The 18,832-nt window shown below is 34.9% G+C and overlaps 4 protein-coding genes and 1 pseudogene across 5 annotated transcripts; 2 read left to right on the forward strand and 3 right to left on the reverse strand.

Moving 5' to 3' along the window:
- Positions 1-1,982: 1,982 nt before the first annotated feature.
- On the forward strand, positions 1,983-9,318 carry LOC123888041 (RINT1-like protein MAG2). 2 transcript variants are annotated; one of them, XM_045936990.1, is made up of 5 exons: positions 1,983-2,479; positions 2,586-2,693; positions 3,362-3,465; positions 3,551-5,558; positions 9,075-9,318. In XM_045936990.1, exons 1-4 carry the CDS (start codon positions 2,188-2,190, stop codon positions 5,462-5,464), a joined length of 2,418 nt encoding a protein of 805 aa, XP_045792946.1. In that variant the 5' UTR covers positions 1,983-2,187; the 3' UTR covers positions 5,465-5,558; positions 9,075-9,318. The 2 variants fall into 2 exon arrangements, with proteins under 2 accessions (XP_045792946.1, XP_045792948.1); XM_045936992.1 differs by lacking the exon at positions 1,983-2,479 and having other exon boundaries at positions 2,604-2,693; positions 3,318-3,465.
- LOC123892331 (putative nuclease HARBI1) lies at positions 5,829-6,943 on the reverse strand. Its single transcript, XM_045942122.1, has 2 exons — positions 6,406-6,943; positions 5,829-6,301 (listed from the first exon to the last, which is right to left on the reverse strand). Exons 1-2 carry the CDS (start codon positions 6,941-6,943, stop codon positions 5,829-5,831), a joined length of 1,011 nt encoding a protein of 336 aa, XP_045798078.1.
- On the reverse strand, positions 7,393-8,421 carry LOC123888043. The gene is made up of 2 exons (XM_045936993.1): positions 8,122-8,421; positions 7,393-8,027 (listed from the first exon to the last, which is right to left on the reverse strand). Exons 1-2 carry the CDS (start codon positions 8,320-8,322, stop codon positions 7,419-7,421), a joined length of 810 nt encoding a protein of 269 aa, XP_045792949.1. The 5' UTR covers positions 8,323-8,421; the 3' UTR covers positions 7,393-7,418.
- Positions 9,319-11,408: 2,090 nt separating the features above from the next.
- LOC123892332 lies at positions 11,409-13,631 on the reverse strand (annotated as a pseudogene).
- Positions 13,632-17,426: 3,795 nt separating this feature from the next.
- On the forward strand, positions 17,427-18,623 carry LOC123892333 (disease resistance protein At4g27190-like). The gene has a single exon (XM_045942123.1). The coding sequence runs from the start codon at positions 17,427-17,429 to the stop codon at positions 18,621-18,623; it is 1,197 nt and encodes a 398-aa protein (XP_045798079.1).
- Positions 18,624-18,832: the final 209 nt, after the last annotated feature.

Here is an 18,832-nt window from a genome sequence, read left to right on the forward strand (position 1 = left end):
ATAAATATATTAGAGTTCATTCTCTAATATTTTCATGCAATATACTACCTGCATAATCATTTCTTGACCTCTTATTTCTTTTTCTTTTGTATTTTTCTCTTTTATTTTCTTTTATTTTCTTTTCTTCCCTTTCATTTTTTTTGTTGCATACGTTCATAAAAATAAAAGATAATTGTGTGAATTTACGAAATACATTGCTACTACAAAAACAAAAATACATATATATCCTTTAACTATTTTATAATACTATTAAATTAAATTTATGTTCATCCAAGATTTATATATATTACTAAAAAAAATTGGTGTCTCTTTAAATATAGGATCTTTGGTCCATCTTGAAATATATTCGAGGTCACCATTGTTTACAGGTAGGGTTGGGAACAGGCCAGGCCAGGCCTTGATAGGCCTGAGCCTGACCTACGATTTTTCTTCAGGCCTAAGTCTGGCCTACGGCCTATCAAATGTTATTTATTTTGGCCTGGTCTGAACCTTTTTAAAAGTCTGGTATGACCTTGTAGCCTATTTAAAAGTCTGTGTTACATAAATGTAACTATATAGTCTTTTTAAATTGGCTAAACAAGCTTTAAAAGCCTATTTCACATTTAAATTTTTATAATTTCTTCAACATTAAGAAAAAGCTAATAAAATTATTAGCACAATAATTAAAAGTTAATAAAATAACAAATATGATTAAATAATAATATATTTTTTCTTTGGCAAAAAAAATATAAATAATAATATTATATAAATAATAATTAAATATAAACAGGTCGCCCTATCAAGCTTTGTAGGCTTTTTTAGAAGCATGAGCCTGATCTATTTACGTAAACAGACTTTTTTCAATGCTTAAGCCTGACATTTTTAATAAACAGACCAGGTCAGACCAGACTTACACAGGTCAGGCCGAAGACGCGTGTAGGCCGTCTGGCCTATTCCCAACCCTATTTACAAGTATTTACTATATAAGTTTATTTTTACTCTTCATGTATCCGTTAAAATATTTGTCTCGTGTCTATGGATGATTTTATCCACAACCACGGCTACCATGCGTATGAATTTTTTGTTATTCCTAAATTATTTATTTTAGACTCTGTTTGAATTGACGGTACAAAACGAAATGGAACAGAATGAAATAAAATGAAATGGAATGGAACATAACGGAATGGAACAACACTCCATTCCATTGTTTGAATATTATATGAAACATTTTAATTTATTGTTTGGAAAGTGGATGTAGCGGAACAAGTTATAAATTTTTTTGTTCCATTTTTACCATTATTTAAAAATATATTATTACTAAAATCTTTCTTCTTTAATTTTTACCATTATTTAAAAATATATTATTACTAAAATCTTATTTCCTTTAAAAAAAAGTAAATAAAAAATACCAAGATAAATTGTGCATAGCACACCTTGTATCTTTTTATTAAAATTACAACTAAAGTTTTATAACTTATATAAATATGATATTCTCCTCCACTCTTTAATTTAATTATGGGTTAAATAATGGTTTATCTCTATATACTTTTTTTTCTTCGCGATTCTCTCCTCATAATGTCAAGATTATTCTCTTTTAGACTTTCATTGGACAAGTTGACATCTGACTCAGCAAAAATGTTGATTTGGCACTCGTTGAGTCCATATTCTTTTAGTTATGTGGCATTAAATAATTCTTAGTCATCATTTATATAAAATTAATCATATTAAATATGTATCTTATCTCTTATCTTTTATATTACAAACTTGTATACACAAGCAAACCCTAAACCCTAATTTATTTTATACAAACAAAAAAAACAAATTAGGGTTTAGAGTTTGCTTGTGTATACAAGCTTATAATATAAAAGATAAACTATTTTATCGTAAACTATATTGATAAATTTGTAATAATATATAAAAATTATATAAATTATTTGCATAAGTTAAAAAAATAAACAATCCAGAAGCGAAAAAAATCTTTATAAAACAACGATCTAAATGAATCTTATTAGAAAAAGATTAAAAAAAGAAAGAAAAAGGAAACACCAACCCGAGACCTGGTTTGGATCGAACCCAAACTAATAACCAACTCAAGTCCATTGTAACATCGTCCGATCCATTGCCGGAGATTCATCTTACTCCGTCACCGGTCAACACCGCACACGGCGGATAACAACCTTCCAGAATTATCCAGATTCAATTTCGTCGATGGAGCCACTCCAAACACTGCCACCACCTTCTCAACTCTCGCACTCCGCACTCTCCTTCCTCGACCACAAGTTCCCCACCGCAACTGTCCTCGCCGATTCTCCAAATTTCGTCACCGAGCTTCAATTTCAGTGCTCTGAGTTGGATCGGGCTCTTGCAGAGTTAACTCGGAGACTTGGAGCGGGTCTTGCGGCATACGCTTCATTTTCCGGCGAAATTCATAGCCTCTTCGACGGTGTCAATAGCAAATTGCATGAACTATCCGCTACATGCTCCTCCAGCATTGTGCCAGGTTTGATTCACGCTTCGATCCTATGATTTTTTTTCATTTTAGGTTTTTTTTTTTTTTTTTTTTATTTATAATTTTGAGAAATTGTTTTTCGTTTTGTTGTATGAAGATGGAGGAAGAGATGAAGGAGATGGTAAAGGTGGGAAAGGTTTTAGAGAGGAACTTGCGACTTTGGCGAAGGAAGTTGCTAGGTTGGAGACAGTTCGTGTTTATGCAGGTTAGTTTTTCTTTTGCTTGAATTGGTTTTTAAATGTGCAAATGGAAGAACATTGCTAGAAGAATTTTGATTTGATGTTTTCAAAAGTGTGCAAATTGAAGAAAATTTTAGAGAAAAAAATTTAGATGATGTTTTTCATTCATGTTGAGTGATTGTTATCTATGTAGCACAAATGACAAATGACACTAGACACGACACTTATAATAATTTGAGAAATTTAAGTAACTGAATGTAAGCACATGTGTCACGACATATGTTGGTGTCGTATCCGTGTCAGACTCCAACATTAGACACGCATTCAATCTGCAGTGACACTATGTAGATGGTTATGATATGTTTCTGATTTTTCATTATAAAGAAATACTAAGGTTTTTAAATGATGGTTATTTTCTTCGGTATTGTCCTTTTTAGGTTAATGGTGTTGCTTTTATTTGCTTATATAGATGGAACAAAAGCTTGATATATGTGTTGTATATCGAACGGCATTTTGGGAAGAATGGGAAATGATATTTTTCTTGAATTTATTGTGTTTCAATGATATTTACGATGTGTTTGTTATGGTTATCAAGAAAAGTATTGCTTTTCAGTGATGGTTACCGTACTGCCTTTGATTTGATTTCTTAGGTATTATCTTTTAGCTTCTTAAAAGTCCTTTGTGTGTCTTCCAGAGACAGCATTGAAACTTGATACTTTGGTTGGTGATATTGAAGATGCTGTATCATATACCATGAGCAAAAATATAAGGAAGCATTCTTTTGACGAGAATTCAGGAGTGAGCACACTATCATAATATGAATCTGATGATATTGGGAATTCATACATTACTGTATTCCATAATATATCTTCAATTGTTGCAGGATATGCGTCTGTTTGCCATTAAAAAACTTAAAATGACAGAAGAAATATTGACTTCAATTACAAAGATACACCCCCAATGGAAGCAACTTGTATCAGCAGTTGACCATAGAGTAGATCGAGCTCTAGCCATTTTAAGACCTCAGGCCATTGCTGATCATCGGGCACTTCTAGCTTCGCTTGGATGGCCTCCACCTCTTTCTGCTTTTACTTCCTCAAACTCAGATGCAAGGATTGCAAATCAAGTTTTGAATCCTCTACAAAGCATGCATGCTGATCATAAGCTCAAGTACACTGAAAACTTTCTTGCTTTGTGCAACCTACAGGAGTTGCAAAGGAAAAGGAAGTCAAGACAACTTGTGGGCCATGATAGGGAAGTTGCCCTACGACAACCACTTTGGGCAATTGAAGAGCTTGTAAATCCCCTATCATTGGCTTCCCAAAAGCATTTCTCAAAATGGGTTGATAAGCCAGAATTTATTTTTACCCTCGTGTATAAGATCACAAGGGATTATGTTGATTCTGTAGATGAAATGTTGCAGCCATTGGTAGATGAAGCTAAGGTAGTTGGATATAGTTGTCGAGAAGAATGGATCTCAGCAATGGTAACTTCCTTATCCACATACTTGGCAAAGGAAATTTTCCCTAGTTACATTACTCAACTTGATGAGGAGAGTGTTACAGGTGTTCAGTCATCTGCTAGAATATCATGGCTTCACCTCATTGACTTGATGATAGCTTTTGACAAAAGGATTATATCTATGGTAGAAAATTCTGGGATTTTATTATCTTTAGATGATGATATCTTGCAGAGAATTTCTTCTCTATCTGTATTTTGTGATCGTCCAGACTGGCTTGATTTGTGGGCAGAAATAGAGCTAGGTGATACCCTAGGTAAGTTGAAACCAGACATTGAAAATGAGAATAATTGGAGAAAGAAAATTGAAGGTGTAGTTCTTTCATCAAGTACTACAGATGATCACAAGTCTCCTCTGGTTTCCAGTGCTTTTGTTCGCCAGTTAGCATCTGTTGTTGAACGTTGTCGGTCATTGCCTAGTGTTACTTTGAGGTCAAAATTTCTCAGATTAGTAGGTGTGCCGATTATAAGAAAGTTTTTTGATTCCATACTTATCCGCTGCCAAGAAGCTGAAGGGTTGACTGCCTTAACTGATAATGATGCTTTAATTAAAGTTGCAATTTCCGTCAATGCCGCTCATTACTTCGAATCTGTTTTAAAGGAATGGTCTGAGGATGTCTTTTTCCTTGAGATGGGGGTGGATGATGATAACAAAGTGGAATTACCAAGTAATACAAATAGGGATAGTGAAGGGTTGCCAGAGAGTTCCAATAGAGTTATCTTTGACGACGAGATCAAAAATTTGGAAGAGTTTAGAACAGAGTGGGTTGAAAAGATAGCTGTAGTTATTTTGAGAGGATTTGATGCTCGTTCTCGAGAATATCTGAAGAACAAAAAGCAATGGCAGAAGATCGAAGAAGGATGGACAGTGTCGAAGACTCTAATAGAGGCCCTGGATTATCTGCAAGGTAAAATGTCAGTGGTAGAAGAATGTTTGAATAGTAGGGACTTTGTCGGGGTTTGGAGAAGTTTGGCTGCAGGAATAGATCGGTTATTTTTTAATGGTATTCTCCTCAGCAATGCAAAATTTCATAATGGTGGTGTTGAAAGATTTGGGAGTGACTTAGATGTTTTATTTGGAGTATTTGGCGCATGGTGTTTGAGGCCGGAAGGTTTTTTCCCAAATATAAATGAGGGTCTGAAGTTGTTGAAGATTGATGAAAAGAGAGTGCAAGAATGTATGACAGGGGGGAAGAGATGGCTAAAGGGTAATGGGATCAGACATTTAAGTGTATCTGAAGCAGAAAAGATTTTGAAGAATAGAGTATTCACAAGTTGAAGCTTTTAGTTTACTGTTTTTTACACATGCAGAGTAGAGATAACATAAGAGAAAATTTAGAGGGAGAGTACATTAGACCAGCTGCACTACTAAATTTTTTTTGGTTTAAAAGTCACTTTAAACTTAAAGTTGAAAATAAGAAATTTTAAGTTAAAGTTGAAGTTGTTTGGTATTTTTTATTTTTTTCAACTTAATTAGTACTTTTAAGTTACAATCTGTTTGGTGAAATATTTCTATATTTTTTTTGACATTGAAATACAAATTTATCATAAATAACATGAAATTCAAAGAGTTTAAGAAATAATTCATAACTAAAAAAAAAAATCATCACAATCTTATTGTAAAAAAAAAAATCATCACAATCTTAAACGATTTTGTTTTCCAACAATCTAGTGGCTATTTGATTTCTAGCTCTATCCATATAGCTCCCATCTTGTACTCTTCTAAGATTGTGTGAACTCATATCTTCATTAGTATTTCTTTCTTCTTCACGCTCCGGTATATACCCACGGTTTTGATCACACTTGTTAAATTCCACATCTTCAACACCACATATTCGAATGAAGTTATGGAGCGCTGTTGTTGCAACTATGATCTTTTGTTGTTTGATTAGTGGAAATGGTCTCATATCACATAAAATATGCCACCTCTTCTTCCAAACGCCAATTGTTCTTTCAATGACATTTCTCAATGAAGAATGTGCATGATTGAATACTTCACGTATGCCTTCTGCTGGACTTCCATCTCTAAAATCAGGAATATGATATCTTTCACCTTTATATGGTGATAAATATCCTTTCATGTTTGGATTTCCAGCATCAACTAAATAGTATTTTCCTATAAATATTTAAAACAAAAGTTATAGTTAGTTTATGTGAAAAAATGATTCTGATAAATATATAAATGACAAATTTTATTTATAACATAAATATTAGTCGTACCTTCAGGAGGATGAGGGAAAACACTTTTCATTTTTTCAATAACAGACGAAAGAATACGAGTGTCATGTGCAGTACCAGGCCATCCAACAACAACAAAAGTGATTAACATATCAAAGTTACACACTAACATGACGTTCTGTGTTGGATATCCCTTTCTTCCAATATAGGGAATTTGATCTTTAGTGGGAACAATTGCAGGAATATGTGTTCCATCTATAGCACCGATGCATCCTTCAAAGTATGGCCAATACCTTCGATCATCCTTGATTTTGGAGGGAATTTCTACAAAGTTAAAATCTGGAGGCTTCACAATTTCTTTTGCTAGTAAACATAAACTTTCTAGAACTTCAGTAAACTTCCTACTTACGGTCTCTCCCGACTTTCCAAATTTATTTTGAATATTTCGATTAGTTTCACTATGTGCACAACTCCAAAGAAACATAGCAAGTGCCTCCAATGATGTCATTTCTTTAGATGGGTGCAACCATCCCCTACTCACTAATAATTTTTCAAGTTTCAATATAGCATGAGTTTCCATTCTAAACATGTTATAACTTTCACCTGGAGTGTTAAGAGTTTCTCGAACCCAAGTCCATCCATGAGAATAAAGAAATCTATTACCTTGCTTCAATAGGTACTTCATATAATAGTCATATGCAATTATTGCTGCCCCGTAACATATTTTATAAAACTTACATTTTCTTTTTTTAACTTTTCTTGAATGCTCATTGATTTGATTAGAAGACATCTGAAAATAATTTGAAAACAATGAAATTACCAAATGTTAATACATATAAATTAAAGTAGCTCAAATGCATAAACAGTAATGCAAAATCTCAACAAAAGTACCACAAAATAAAATAACAAATTAATTCGAAGCTTAAGCTTAAGCTAATTATTGGATAAAACATAAAGCAAGATCTAAACCTAAAGCATAAATCTCAAACTTAAGCTAATTATTGGATAAAGCATAAAGCAAGGTCTAAACCTAAAGCATAAATCTCAAGCTTAAGCTAATTATTGGATGATTTCTTTTCAGCATACTTGTATAGAATCCACTCTACCAAATCATCCTTAGATTCTTTTAAGGATATTAGCAAGACTCTATTTTGTTCATCTTTAAGCATTTCTAAAGCATAACTAAATTGTTGACTATTCAAAAAACCTTCATCCTTTGCTTTTTTCAATAATTTAACACAATCTGGAATAGAGTATTGGCCATGGACATGAGATGTAGCAGCAATTCCAGTCTTTTCAACATCATTATGATCTTCGGCTGCTTCAACTAATCGCTCAAATGTTTTTCTCATTGCTGATGCTGTCCCAACCTTTGCCCTACCCTTTGCTGCCTTTTCTCCCATATTTGACACAATCTTTCTTTTCTTTTTGAATTGAGTATTTTCCACAAGGGTAAGGTCTTCATCATTATATCCACTATCATCAGATTCAATAATTTCATGTGGCACATTTGTCGTTGTATTATTGATATTAGATTCAGATGGAACACCCAAAGTCGGTGTCCATTGGTATTGACTTGTTGCCACTGCCTCCCCGAATATGAATTCCATTTCATCACGAAATTCTAAACCTTGATAGCGAAATTTTGCATATTTTACATTCTCCTGCATAATCAATAACAAAAGCCAATAGTTAGGCAAATCAAATCCTCATACTCAACTTTAAGGAGATAAAAAATTAAATATTCATAATACTCACCCTTATCTTAGCCTCCCACCATGAAGGATCAGCATCAATATTTCCTGTCGCGTGATTCCAGCCCAAACCTGTTTCTTTGCCAATTAATTGTTTCCAGGTGGTCCAATCCGTTCTCAAAGTATCCATGAGAGAAAACATGAGAGAAAATTGGAGAGGATCCAAATTGGTTTTGTATGCGAGACATGGATCATCTTGTTTCATGCAATTTGCTTGCTATTTGTTCTACTCTTACTGATCTAGGCATGACTTACAACTATTATTAATTCAATCATATCTCTTTGCATTTGAAAAAAATGCAAATATATAGTAAAGAAAATAAATAAATTTTACAAGATAGATAATAGGTGATAAAGAACAAATAGACAAAAAAAAATTAATAGAAACTAAGGAATAAGAAAGCAAAAACTGAATGATGTATATCTCAAATAAATGGCATAAAGTAAAAAACAAAACTAAGCAACAAAAGGACAAAAAATAACAAAATGGTATGAATTAAACAAATCAAAAAGAAAATCATACCTGCTGCAACTATGCAAGTGTCAGGCGGCGTTAGGGTTTTGGCATGTGGTGTAAGCAAAGCATAATAATAATATATAGCAGTCAGAACATTGTAAAAAGGGCAAACAATTGTAGCGGGAACTATTGCCTAAAATAAAATAAAAGCGGGAATTGTGCGTTTTTTTACGGTAAAAAGCGGGAACAGTGCAGACAAAATAAAATAAAATATAAATTGGCATACACGGGAATCGATGGGCAGACCTCTAGAGTGAATCATCCGTATAAGTTGGTTTTAAGTTGGTTTTTTCTTCTTTTTTATTAAGTCACTTATATTATATTTTCTTCACAAAAAAAAAGACACTTTTTATTTTAAGAACTTTTTCAAAATTATGTTTGGCCCTACTTCCACTTAAAAGAAATAGTAAAGTAGAAAATAAGTGAGGCCAAACACTACCTCGAGTTTGCAATAAAGTTTATTCTTCTTTGAGAATATATATGAGTGGTCATTCCCTTGTAAGTCAAATACATAAAATCTAAGGCAAGATAGATATACAATTTCTTGATGCCAATTATACACTGTAAATTTGTCATGTGGATTGTGGAAAGCTATTCTCTCCCCATTCATGTAATTGATCATTGTTTTTATTCTAGAACTAGAATTGGAATTTCGAAATCAAAATGGACCTTGTGTGCTGTTAACTTGTGATAATCCAGCAGTATGAGCCTATTGAAATAATGACTGTTTGTTTTATGAGTATTTATTCTTGCTACTAAGTTTTTCAAGCGCCCCCCTAAACTTTCAATTTTACCCCCTCTCATGTCAGATAGCGACTGTGTAAATAACAAAAATTGGAAGGAAAAAAAAAGTTTGCTACCTAGGATGCGAACCCTATAAAAATAAAATTTTTTGTCTAGTTAAATTGTGAATCCTTCCTTCACCCCAAGAAAACATTTTGAATGAAACATTGTATAAGCGAGTGATTAAAAAAAAAATGAAAAAATAGGTTTCGGTTTATAGAATTATACGGTTTGTGTGAGTGTGTGACCAATGAAAATATAGTATTTGATGGTGATGTCATCTATGGAGAAATATTGGTTGAAGCTGTTTCAACGTCAAGGGACATAGTTATGGTCTCATTAAATGTGGAATTAGCATTTAGCAGGGTTATCCACCGCTGGAACGTATCAGTGTTATCTATTGAGGATTATTGGGGGAAGTGGAGGGAGGATCAATTGTAGTTATCATCTATCGGGCGGAATATTGGTTGAAGAGAATGGAGGATCAATTGCAATTGTGGTTACATTGTTTTTATGAGTCTCAAGCCTATTGTGGTTACATTCAAAATTAACGATATTTAATAAAAATTCAAAAAACCATTAATTTTGATGAGTCTCAATAATATAGTAAATGATTTTTAAAAAAATTCAAAATTTTTATAGAGGATCTATATGATATAAACTTTCAATCCAACGATGGATTTTATAAAATTCGTATTCGTTATAATATAAATTGCTACTTATGCACCATACACAACTTGAAGGACCTGTTCATGTTAGACAAAGTCTGTTTTTATCTATAGAAGAAATATTTGTTGAAGTGGAGGGAGTATGAAAGGGTCATACCCTATATATTGGACGTCCTATGTGAATTATAAATTTAGTGTCTCATTTTTTTATTAGTCGTATAATTAGTATAATTACTCCCTCCGGTCCTTTTTATAAGAAACACTTTGGAATTTTTATTTGGTCCTTTGTATAAGAAACACTTTGACACAATTCCATTTGTACCCTTATTAAATACAATCAAATAATTCATTATAATGCTAGTGCATTAATTAGAGAGGCCTATTTCCCATGCTAGTCAAAGGTTAGTTTTGGAATATAACATAAAATGTTAGAATCATTAATGAGAAAATTTACCTTCCTTGGTTTGTGTGATTTTGTCAAAGTGTTTCTTATAATAAGGACCGGAGGGAGTATAATGTAAGAATAGTTAAAGATTACATTATTATTGAAAAGTTCACACTAAATAATTTTTACTATCAAGATCATAAGAATTCAAATGTAAAAAGTTTTTCTTGAGTTAAGAATTCAAATGTAGAAAGTTTTTCTTGAGTATTGTGTAGTCAACATATGAAAATTCTAAATTTTGATTTTTTCAATACATAACTTTTCTTTTATTTCCCTTTTTAGTTCCTTAACTAGTGCCCCATGGCACTAGTTAGCAAGATCATTTAAAATTTATTTGTATTAATTTTATAATTTATTTATTGCGTGCGTGCACACATACACACATGTGCACATTAAGAAAAAAATATTATTGCCTCTAAAATTTTGGTACTCTACACGGTCGCTTCTCCCGAAAACCCCTTGAAAGCCCCTAGAATATGAGTAGACATTGAAAAGAATTTAAAGTGTTTGTGAGAAGGAGAAATTTTCAGGTGAGTCCTCACTTAAGCATCAATGATTAGACACAACCAATTAAATCATTACAACTCATTAATATATTAAATAATTAAAAATAATTAATAAAGTATTAATGAAATCAAATATGGACTAAATCTAAATCATGCCCCACCATCTATTTTTATTATTTAAAAAAATAGAGTTTTAATAAAAATGATTTAGGTTTGTAAAAAAAAATTAAATATGTTTAGGGAATGTTTTGGGCTCACTAAAATAATGTTTGGGATTAGTGAAAATATAAATTAGGGTTGATTATACACCAATTCATAAAATAAAAGAAAATTTTGTTTTTAAATTAATAAATAAATCTATTATATTAACGATCAGTGCCAAAAAAATGGGAACCATGCAACCTAGTTGATCGCCGTTACAATCATCAGCATCTGCATTGATTGTGGTTGTCCGTGTAATGCACCAAGTAATTCACCGAAGCAAGAAACCAGTGATTCCGACTCCGGAGATGTAACTGCAATGTCTTCTACGTAATGTAGAGCCGCACTTGAAAGCACTACGAGGAGGAGGGTTAACAAGAAGAAGCAAATTTTTAGATTTGCGCAAAAAATGTCGCAAGCTCTTGTTTCTACCAAGGGGTATCTTATGGAGGTTCTTGAAGGAGCCGGTAAAATATCCAAGAAAGTTGTTGATGGCCATAAAGAATGAGAACAAGTCGTTGTCTGTTCTTATTCGGTGGTGATCACCAGCGGCAAGATCACTGATGAAGGCCCGACATGGTCCCTAGAGCAAGTTGTTGGCCACATCAAGGATCCGAAAGCCAGAAACAAAGTAACAACAATATGTGGCTTTGTTTTAGTGTCGAGGACATCGTCAAATGTGTGGCCTAAATCAGCAGTAGAGCTATTGAGCAAGGGGGCCATAACCACTGCTATGATGCCGAATAAAACGAATGGTTGTCACCGGCCGAAACGTGACCAACAACTGCCATTGTAATATCCTACAAGTGGCTGGATAACCATGCCAGATATTGGGCCACAGAGCCATATGTTAGCAGCCCCACTAGTGGAACTCCAAGTAGCTACACATATGGCGCGAGTATGGAGTGTTGTAGTGCCCATCTAAAGCACATGCCAGCTGCAATAGAAGCCATTGCCGCCATCTTACGAAGAGGTGTGGGATTCCAGTTTGAAGTTGTTTCAACGTTAACGGGCATAGTGATAGTCTCATTAGTTGTGGAATTACAGACATTATTATCTACTTGAATCTCTACCAGGAACTATGCTATAAATCTTATTTGTTGAGAGATTATTTGTGGATGCTGAGTGGGGAATATTGGCTGAAGTTGTTTCAATGTCAAGGGATATAGTGATGGTCTCATTAATTATGGACTTAGCGGGGTTATCTACTTGATTGTCTATTGTTGGTGTTGGGAAAAACCGGCACAGAGAAAATAAAAGAACGCAATCAACAACACAAGAATATAACGTGGAAACTCCAAAACCGGAGAAAAACCACGGCCGTTGTCAAAACCGACAACCAGAGAATAAACACTATGTGAAAATTGTTACAACACATAGACTACCCTCAACCTTCCCTTGGCCCCCAATACACCCACACTCTCCAAAGCAAATACCTAACTACATCTCTCAACCCTCTAATACAAGAGTACAAGAGAAAAACAAAAAAGTCAGATATAAGCTTAAAGTGCTACTGACTGGTGCAATTACAAACAAAGAACTTAGGTCCATTATATAGCTTTGATTTCCCCCTTGCTTCACAATTCTAAGCGATGTGGGACTTCTTCAATATAATTTCTTTGACCTTTTTTTTCCCTTCATTAGCAATGTGGGACTTACATTGCAATCAACCCCAACAATCTCCACCTTGATTGTAATGGTCTTCAATCTTCATTGTCTACACCGACAATCATTATCTTATGCTTCCATTGTCTATACCGACAATCATTGTCTTCACCGACAATCATAATTCTCATTGTCTATACCGACAAATTAAATTATCATACTCCACCATAAAGAGTATACTCCACTTGGAACTAAACCATCCCAAGAATTTTATTCACTTGAAACTAAACCATCCCAAGATTTTTCTTCACTTGGAACCAAGCCATCCCAAGAATTTCATCTCGAAACCTCGCTGACAATTTATGGTGCAACTTCCATGTTGGCTTTCTCTGGAAGTTCATCAGCCATCGAGATAACCGCGTACCTTGCATCAATGCCAACCAATGCCCGCACGCTATCATCACACACCTTGCATCCATGTCAACTGATGCCCATGTGTCACTTGAACAACTTCAAACATCTGTGAAACCACCTCAGGCCATTGTTAGGCTCCGACAATTCCAGTTTAGTTACATCACCTAGTAAACCTTGTTTCACTAGTCCAACTAAACTCATGTCACTAACAAGTACCCACCCGAAGATCCACAACTTAACCAAAACATGAGAATCACCACTAGTAACAGATGCATAACCAATAATAGTAGAACTATCTAACAAGTAATCTACCTACTATCTATGCATCAAAGTTCAAGAAAATATATCGCACTGTGTTAAAAGAAACTCACCCATACCTTGAACCTTACAAGCTTTCCGTCACCAAGATGAACAACTCCACCTTCAACTAGCTCTAGGGATTCAAAAGTATTTCTTCTTCAAACACATGTGATAGGAGCTTCCAAAGTCCATGACTCAACACTCCACCGATTCTCAACTTCCACTAGCACCTCCGCATCCTCATAATAAGTTGTTGTTTCAGACGTAACCCGAGTATTCTTATCACCGCCTCTCCAGGCTGATGTTGAGTATTATTACCACCGTCTCTCCAGGCTGATGTTGAGTATTATTACCACCGCCTCTCCAGGCTGACCTTGTGTAACCCAGATTGCATCACCACATCCTTGACTTGATTTTCCACAAGCCAAACGTCAATTTTCTCTAGCCTAAACTTCACAGCGGAACTCCCTCCTCCTGAATCAAACCAAGAGCTCTGATACCAGTAGTTGGGAAAAACCGGCATAGAGAAAATAAAAGAACGCAATCAACAACACAAGAATATAACGTGGAAACTCCAAAACCGGAGAAAAACCACGGCCGTTGTCAAAACCGACAACCAGAGAATAAACACTATGTGAAAATTGTTACAACACATAGACTACCCTCAACCTTCCCTTTGCCCCCAATACACCCACACTCTCCAAAGCAAATACCTAACTACATCTCTCAACCCTCTAATACAAGAGTACAAGAGAAAAACAAAAAAGTCAGATATAAGCTTAAAGTGCTACTGACTGGTGCAATTACAAACAAAGAACTTAGGTCCATTATATAGCTATGATTTCCCCCTTGCTTCACAATTCTAAGCGATGTGGGACTTCTTCAATATAATTTCTTTGACCTTTTTTTTCCCTTCATTAGCAATGTGGGACTTACATTGCAATCAACCCCAACAATCTCCACCTTGATTGTAATGGTCTTCAATCTTCATTGTCTACACCGACAATCATTATCTTATGCTTCCATTGTCTATACCGACAATCATTGTCTTCACCGACAATCATAATTCTCATTGTCTATACCGACAAATTAAATTATCATACTCCACCATAAAGAGTATACTCCACTTGGAACTAAACCATCCCAAGAATTTTATTCACTTGAAACTAAACCATCCCAAGATTTTTCTTCACTTGGAACCAAGCCATCCCAAGAATTTCATCTCGAAACCTCGCTGACAATTTATGGTGCAACTTCCATGTTGACTTTCTCTGGAAGTTCATCAGCCATCGAGATAACCGCGTACCTTGCATCAATGCCAACCAATGCCCGCACGCTATCATCACACACCTTGCATCCATGTCAACTGATGCCCATGTGTCACTTGAACAACTTCAAACATCTGTGAAACCACCTCAGGCCATTGTTAGGCTCCGACAATTCCAGTTTAGTTACATCACCTAGTAAACCTTGTTTCACTAGTCCAACTAAACTCATGTCACTAACAAGTACCCACCCGAAGATCCACAACTTAACCAAAACATGAGAATCACCACTAGTAACAGATGCATAACCAATAATAGTAGAACTATCTAACAAGTAATCTACCTACTATCTATGCATCAAAGTTCAAGAAAATATATCGCACTGTGTTAAAAGAAACTCACCCATACCTTGAACCTTACAAGCTTTCCGTCACCAAGATGAACAACTCCACCTTCAACTAGCTCTAGGGATTCAAAAGTATTTCTTCTTCAAACACATGTGATAGGAGCTTCCAAAGTCCATGACTCAACACTCCACCGATTCTCAACTTCCACTAGCACCTCCGCATCCTCATAATAAGTTGTTGTTTCAGACGTAACCCGAGTATTCTTATCACCGCCTCTCCAGGCTGATGTTGAGTATTATTACCACCGTCTCTCCAGGCTGATGTTGAGTATTATTACCACCGCCTCTCCAGGCTGACCTTGTGTAACCCAGATTGCATCACCACATCCTTGACTTGATTTTCCACAAGCCAAACATCAATTTTCTCTAGCCTAAACTTCACAGCGGAACTCCCTCCTCCTGAATCAAACCAAGAGCTCTGATACCAGTAGTTGGGAAAAACCGGCATAGAGAAAATAAAAGAACGCAATCAACAACACAAGAATATAACGTGGAAACTCCAAAACCGGAGAAAAACCACGGCCGTTGTCAAAACCGACAACCAGAGAATAAACACTATGTGAAAATTGTTACAACACATAGACTACCCTCAACCTTCCCTTGGCCCCCAATACACCCACACTCTCCAAAGCAAATACCTAACTACATCTCTCAACCCTCTAATACAAGAGTACAAGAGAAAAACAAAAAAGTCAGATATAAGCTTAAAGTGCTACTGACTGGTGCAATTACAAACAAAGAACTTAGGTCCATTATATAGCTTTGATTTCCCCCTTGCTTCACAATTCTAAGCGATGTGGGACTTCTTCAATATAATTTCTTTGACCTTTTTTTTCCCTTCATTAGCAATGTGGGACTTACATTGCAATCAACCCCAACAGTTGGAACTATGGTATCAATGTTATCTATTGAGGATTATTAGGGAAGTAGAGGGAGGATCGATTGGAGTTGTGATGTCGTCATTGTTATCTATGGCTATGGGGGAAGATTAGTTGAAGAGAATGGAGGATCAATTTGAATTGTGGTTATATTGTTGTTATATGTGAAAGAAATATTTGTTGAAGTGGAGGGAGTATGACACGGACCTATCTAAGATTTTCGGTGTCTTATGCGAGTTATAAATTTAGTATCCCATTTTTTCCTATTAGTCACGTGATTATAAATACATAATATGTAAGAATAGTTAAAGATGACACCAATATTGAAAAATTCACACCAAATAAATTTCACTATCATGATCATAAGAGTCTAAGTTTATTTTAAAATTAATTTATATTAATTATATAATTTATTTATTTTAACACATACGCACGCACACACACTAAGCGAAAAAATATTAATCCCTCTAAAAATTTTCGTTCCTTCCGAACACCCTTCGGAACCAAAAAAATTTCAATGAAATATTGGTTCTTTTGTAAAACCAATTTGGTTGTGGCTTTTACTTCAATGAAACATTGGTTCTTTTCCCCACAATTTTTTGACGGAAATTAGTAATCGTTAATAACAGTGAAAACTTCGTACATATATCATGGTAACAAAAAAAAAAATTTGTTCACCTCGAAGAGACTTTGAGATTTTTGGCCGGGACTTTCTAAATTATGAATTGAATTTTTACTTATTTAAGTGTTTGTGTGAATGAACGTTTTACTGTCTTGGACCCATTGTTTGGATTGAAAAAAGCAAAACACTTTTATATATTATATACATAACGCATTCTTTTTCTTGTGAATTGTCCTTAACTTTTAACATCATATTTTCCTAATCTAAAATAGTGTTTCTCAATTGCTTTCAGTCTCAACACAAGTCATAAAGAACGGACACTGATACCAGTTTCTGCAAGTATTTTACCTGCCCAATGGATGCCATCATTTCTATTGTTGGAAGCGTAGTACCATATGTTTTTGCTCCTATTCGAAGAGAAGTGGGTTATTTGACACACTACGAACGTAATTTCACCAAGCTAAATGATTCTGTTCGCAATCTTGAAGCATCAAGAGAAGATATAAACCATAGGGTGAAAGCTGAAGGAAACAATGGAAAAAAAAATTAGTTGGTGTTGAAACCTGATTGGAGGACGGGAATGAGGTCATTCAAAAGGCAAAGCAGCTCCTGGAAGATCCTGGCCGTCGAGAGGTTGGGTGTTCGGGCTGGTCTTTCCCTAATTTGAAATTACGACATCAGCTTGGCAAAAAGACTACAATGATAGCAAATGAGGTTGATGTAGTTCAGGGAAGAAGTGATTTCAATGAAGTTTGTTACATTCCTGCTCTATATGAAATTGCCTCTTCTTCTGCCACATGTGTTGGTGAAAAGTTTGAGACAAGGGAGTTATTTAAGGAGGGCATCTTGAAGGCTCCCAAGGATCCTAAAGCATGCAACATTGGAGTCTATGGTTTCGGTGGGGTGGGTAAGACCTTTCTGGTGAACGAAGTCGCTGATATAGCTAAACAACAAAAATTGTTTGATGCAGTGGTTATCGTCCATGTATCCAAAACTCCAGATATTAAGAAAATTCAAGAGGTGATTGCAGATACGTTGGGTCTAACATTTGGAGAAGTAAGTACTAAGGGTAGAGCTGACCGCCTAAAGATGAGAATTAAAGCTGAGAAATCTGTCCTTGTTATTCTAGATGATATTTGGCAGAAAGTTGATCTGGTTAAAGAAGTAGGAATTCCATCCAACAAGGAACACATTGGTTGCAAATTGTTGATGACCTCTAGAACTCAAGATGTGTTGCAGCAAATGGACGTCCAAAAGGATTTCACTTTCAGACTTGAACTTCTAAGTGAACTAGAAACATGGAGCTTGTTTCAATCTATGGCAGAGGATGTGGTTAACGATATCAGTTTCAAAAAGGTAGCAACTGAAATTGCTAGACAATGTAAAGGTTTGCCTCTTCTCATAGTGACAATGGCAAGCGGATTGAAAAGTAAGGATATTTATGCTTGGAAAGATGCATTGAGCAAATTACAAAATGTTGGTCATGAGAAAATGGATGTCATAACACATTCTGCTTTAGAGTTGAGTTACAACTGGTTGGCAACTGACGAAACTAAGGCACTCTTCTTGCTTTCTGCTGTACTAGGAGACTTTGATAATCCTGAAGATTACTTATTGAAAGTTGCAATGAGTTTGGACATATTCAAGAATATAAGTACCGTGGATGATGCAAGAAACAGACTTCATAGTATAATTGAATCATTGAAAGCATCTTGCTTGTTACTTGAAGGTAATAAGAGAAGTCGGCGTATCCAAATGCATGACCTTGTTCGTGATGTTGGTATCTCCATAGCATGTAGGAATAAAGATGTTTATATGTGTGAAACCAAAGACTGGTTTGAAGGAATATCTTACCGTGGATTTTCCGAAAATGTGCTCACATATCATCTTAGATAATTGTCTTTTACAAGAGCTTCCAAAAAAGTTAGATTGTCCTAATCTTGAACTTTTTGTTTTGTACAGTGAAAATCGTTCTTTAGAAATCCCAGATACTTTTTGTTGTTCACTATCATGATCATAAGCGTCTAAGTTTATTTTAAAATTTATTTATATTAATTATGTAATTTATTTATTTTAACACATACGCACGCATGCACATGCGCGTG

The sequence above is a fragment of the Trifolium pratense genome, linkage group LG6 (genome assembly GCF_020283565.1).
Source record: "Trifolium pratense cultivar HEN17-A07 linkage group LG6, ARS_RC_1.1, whole genome shotgun sequence".
In the NCBI taxonomy this organism is placed as follows: domain Eukaryota; kingdom Viridiplantae; phylum Streptophyta; class Magnoliopsida; order Fabales; family Fabaceae; genus Trifolium; species Trifolium pratense.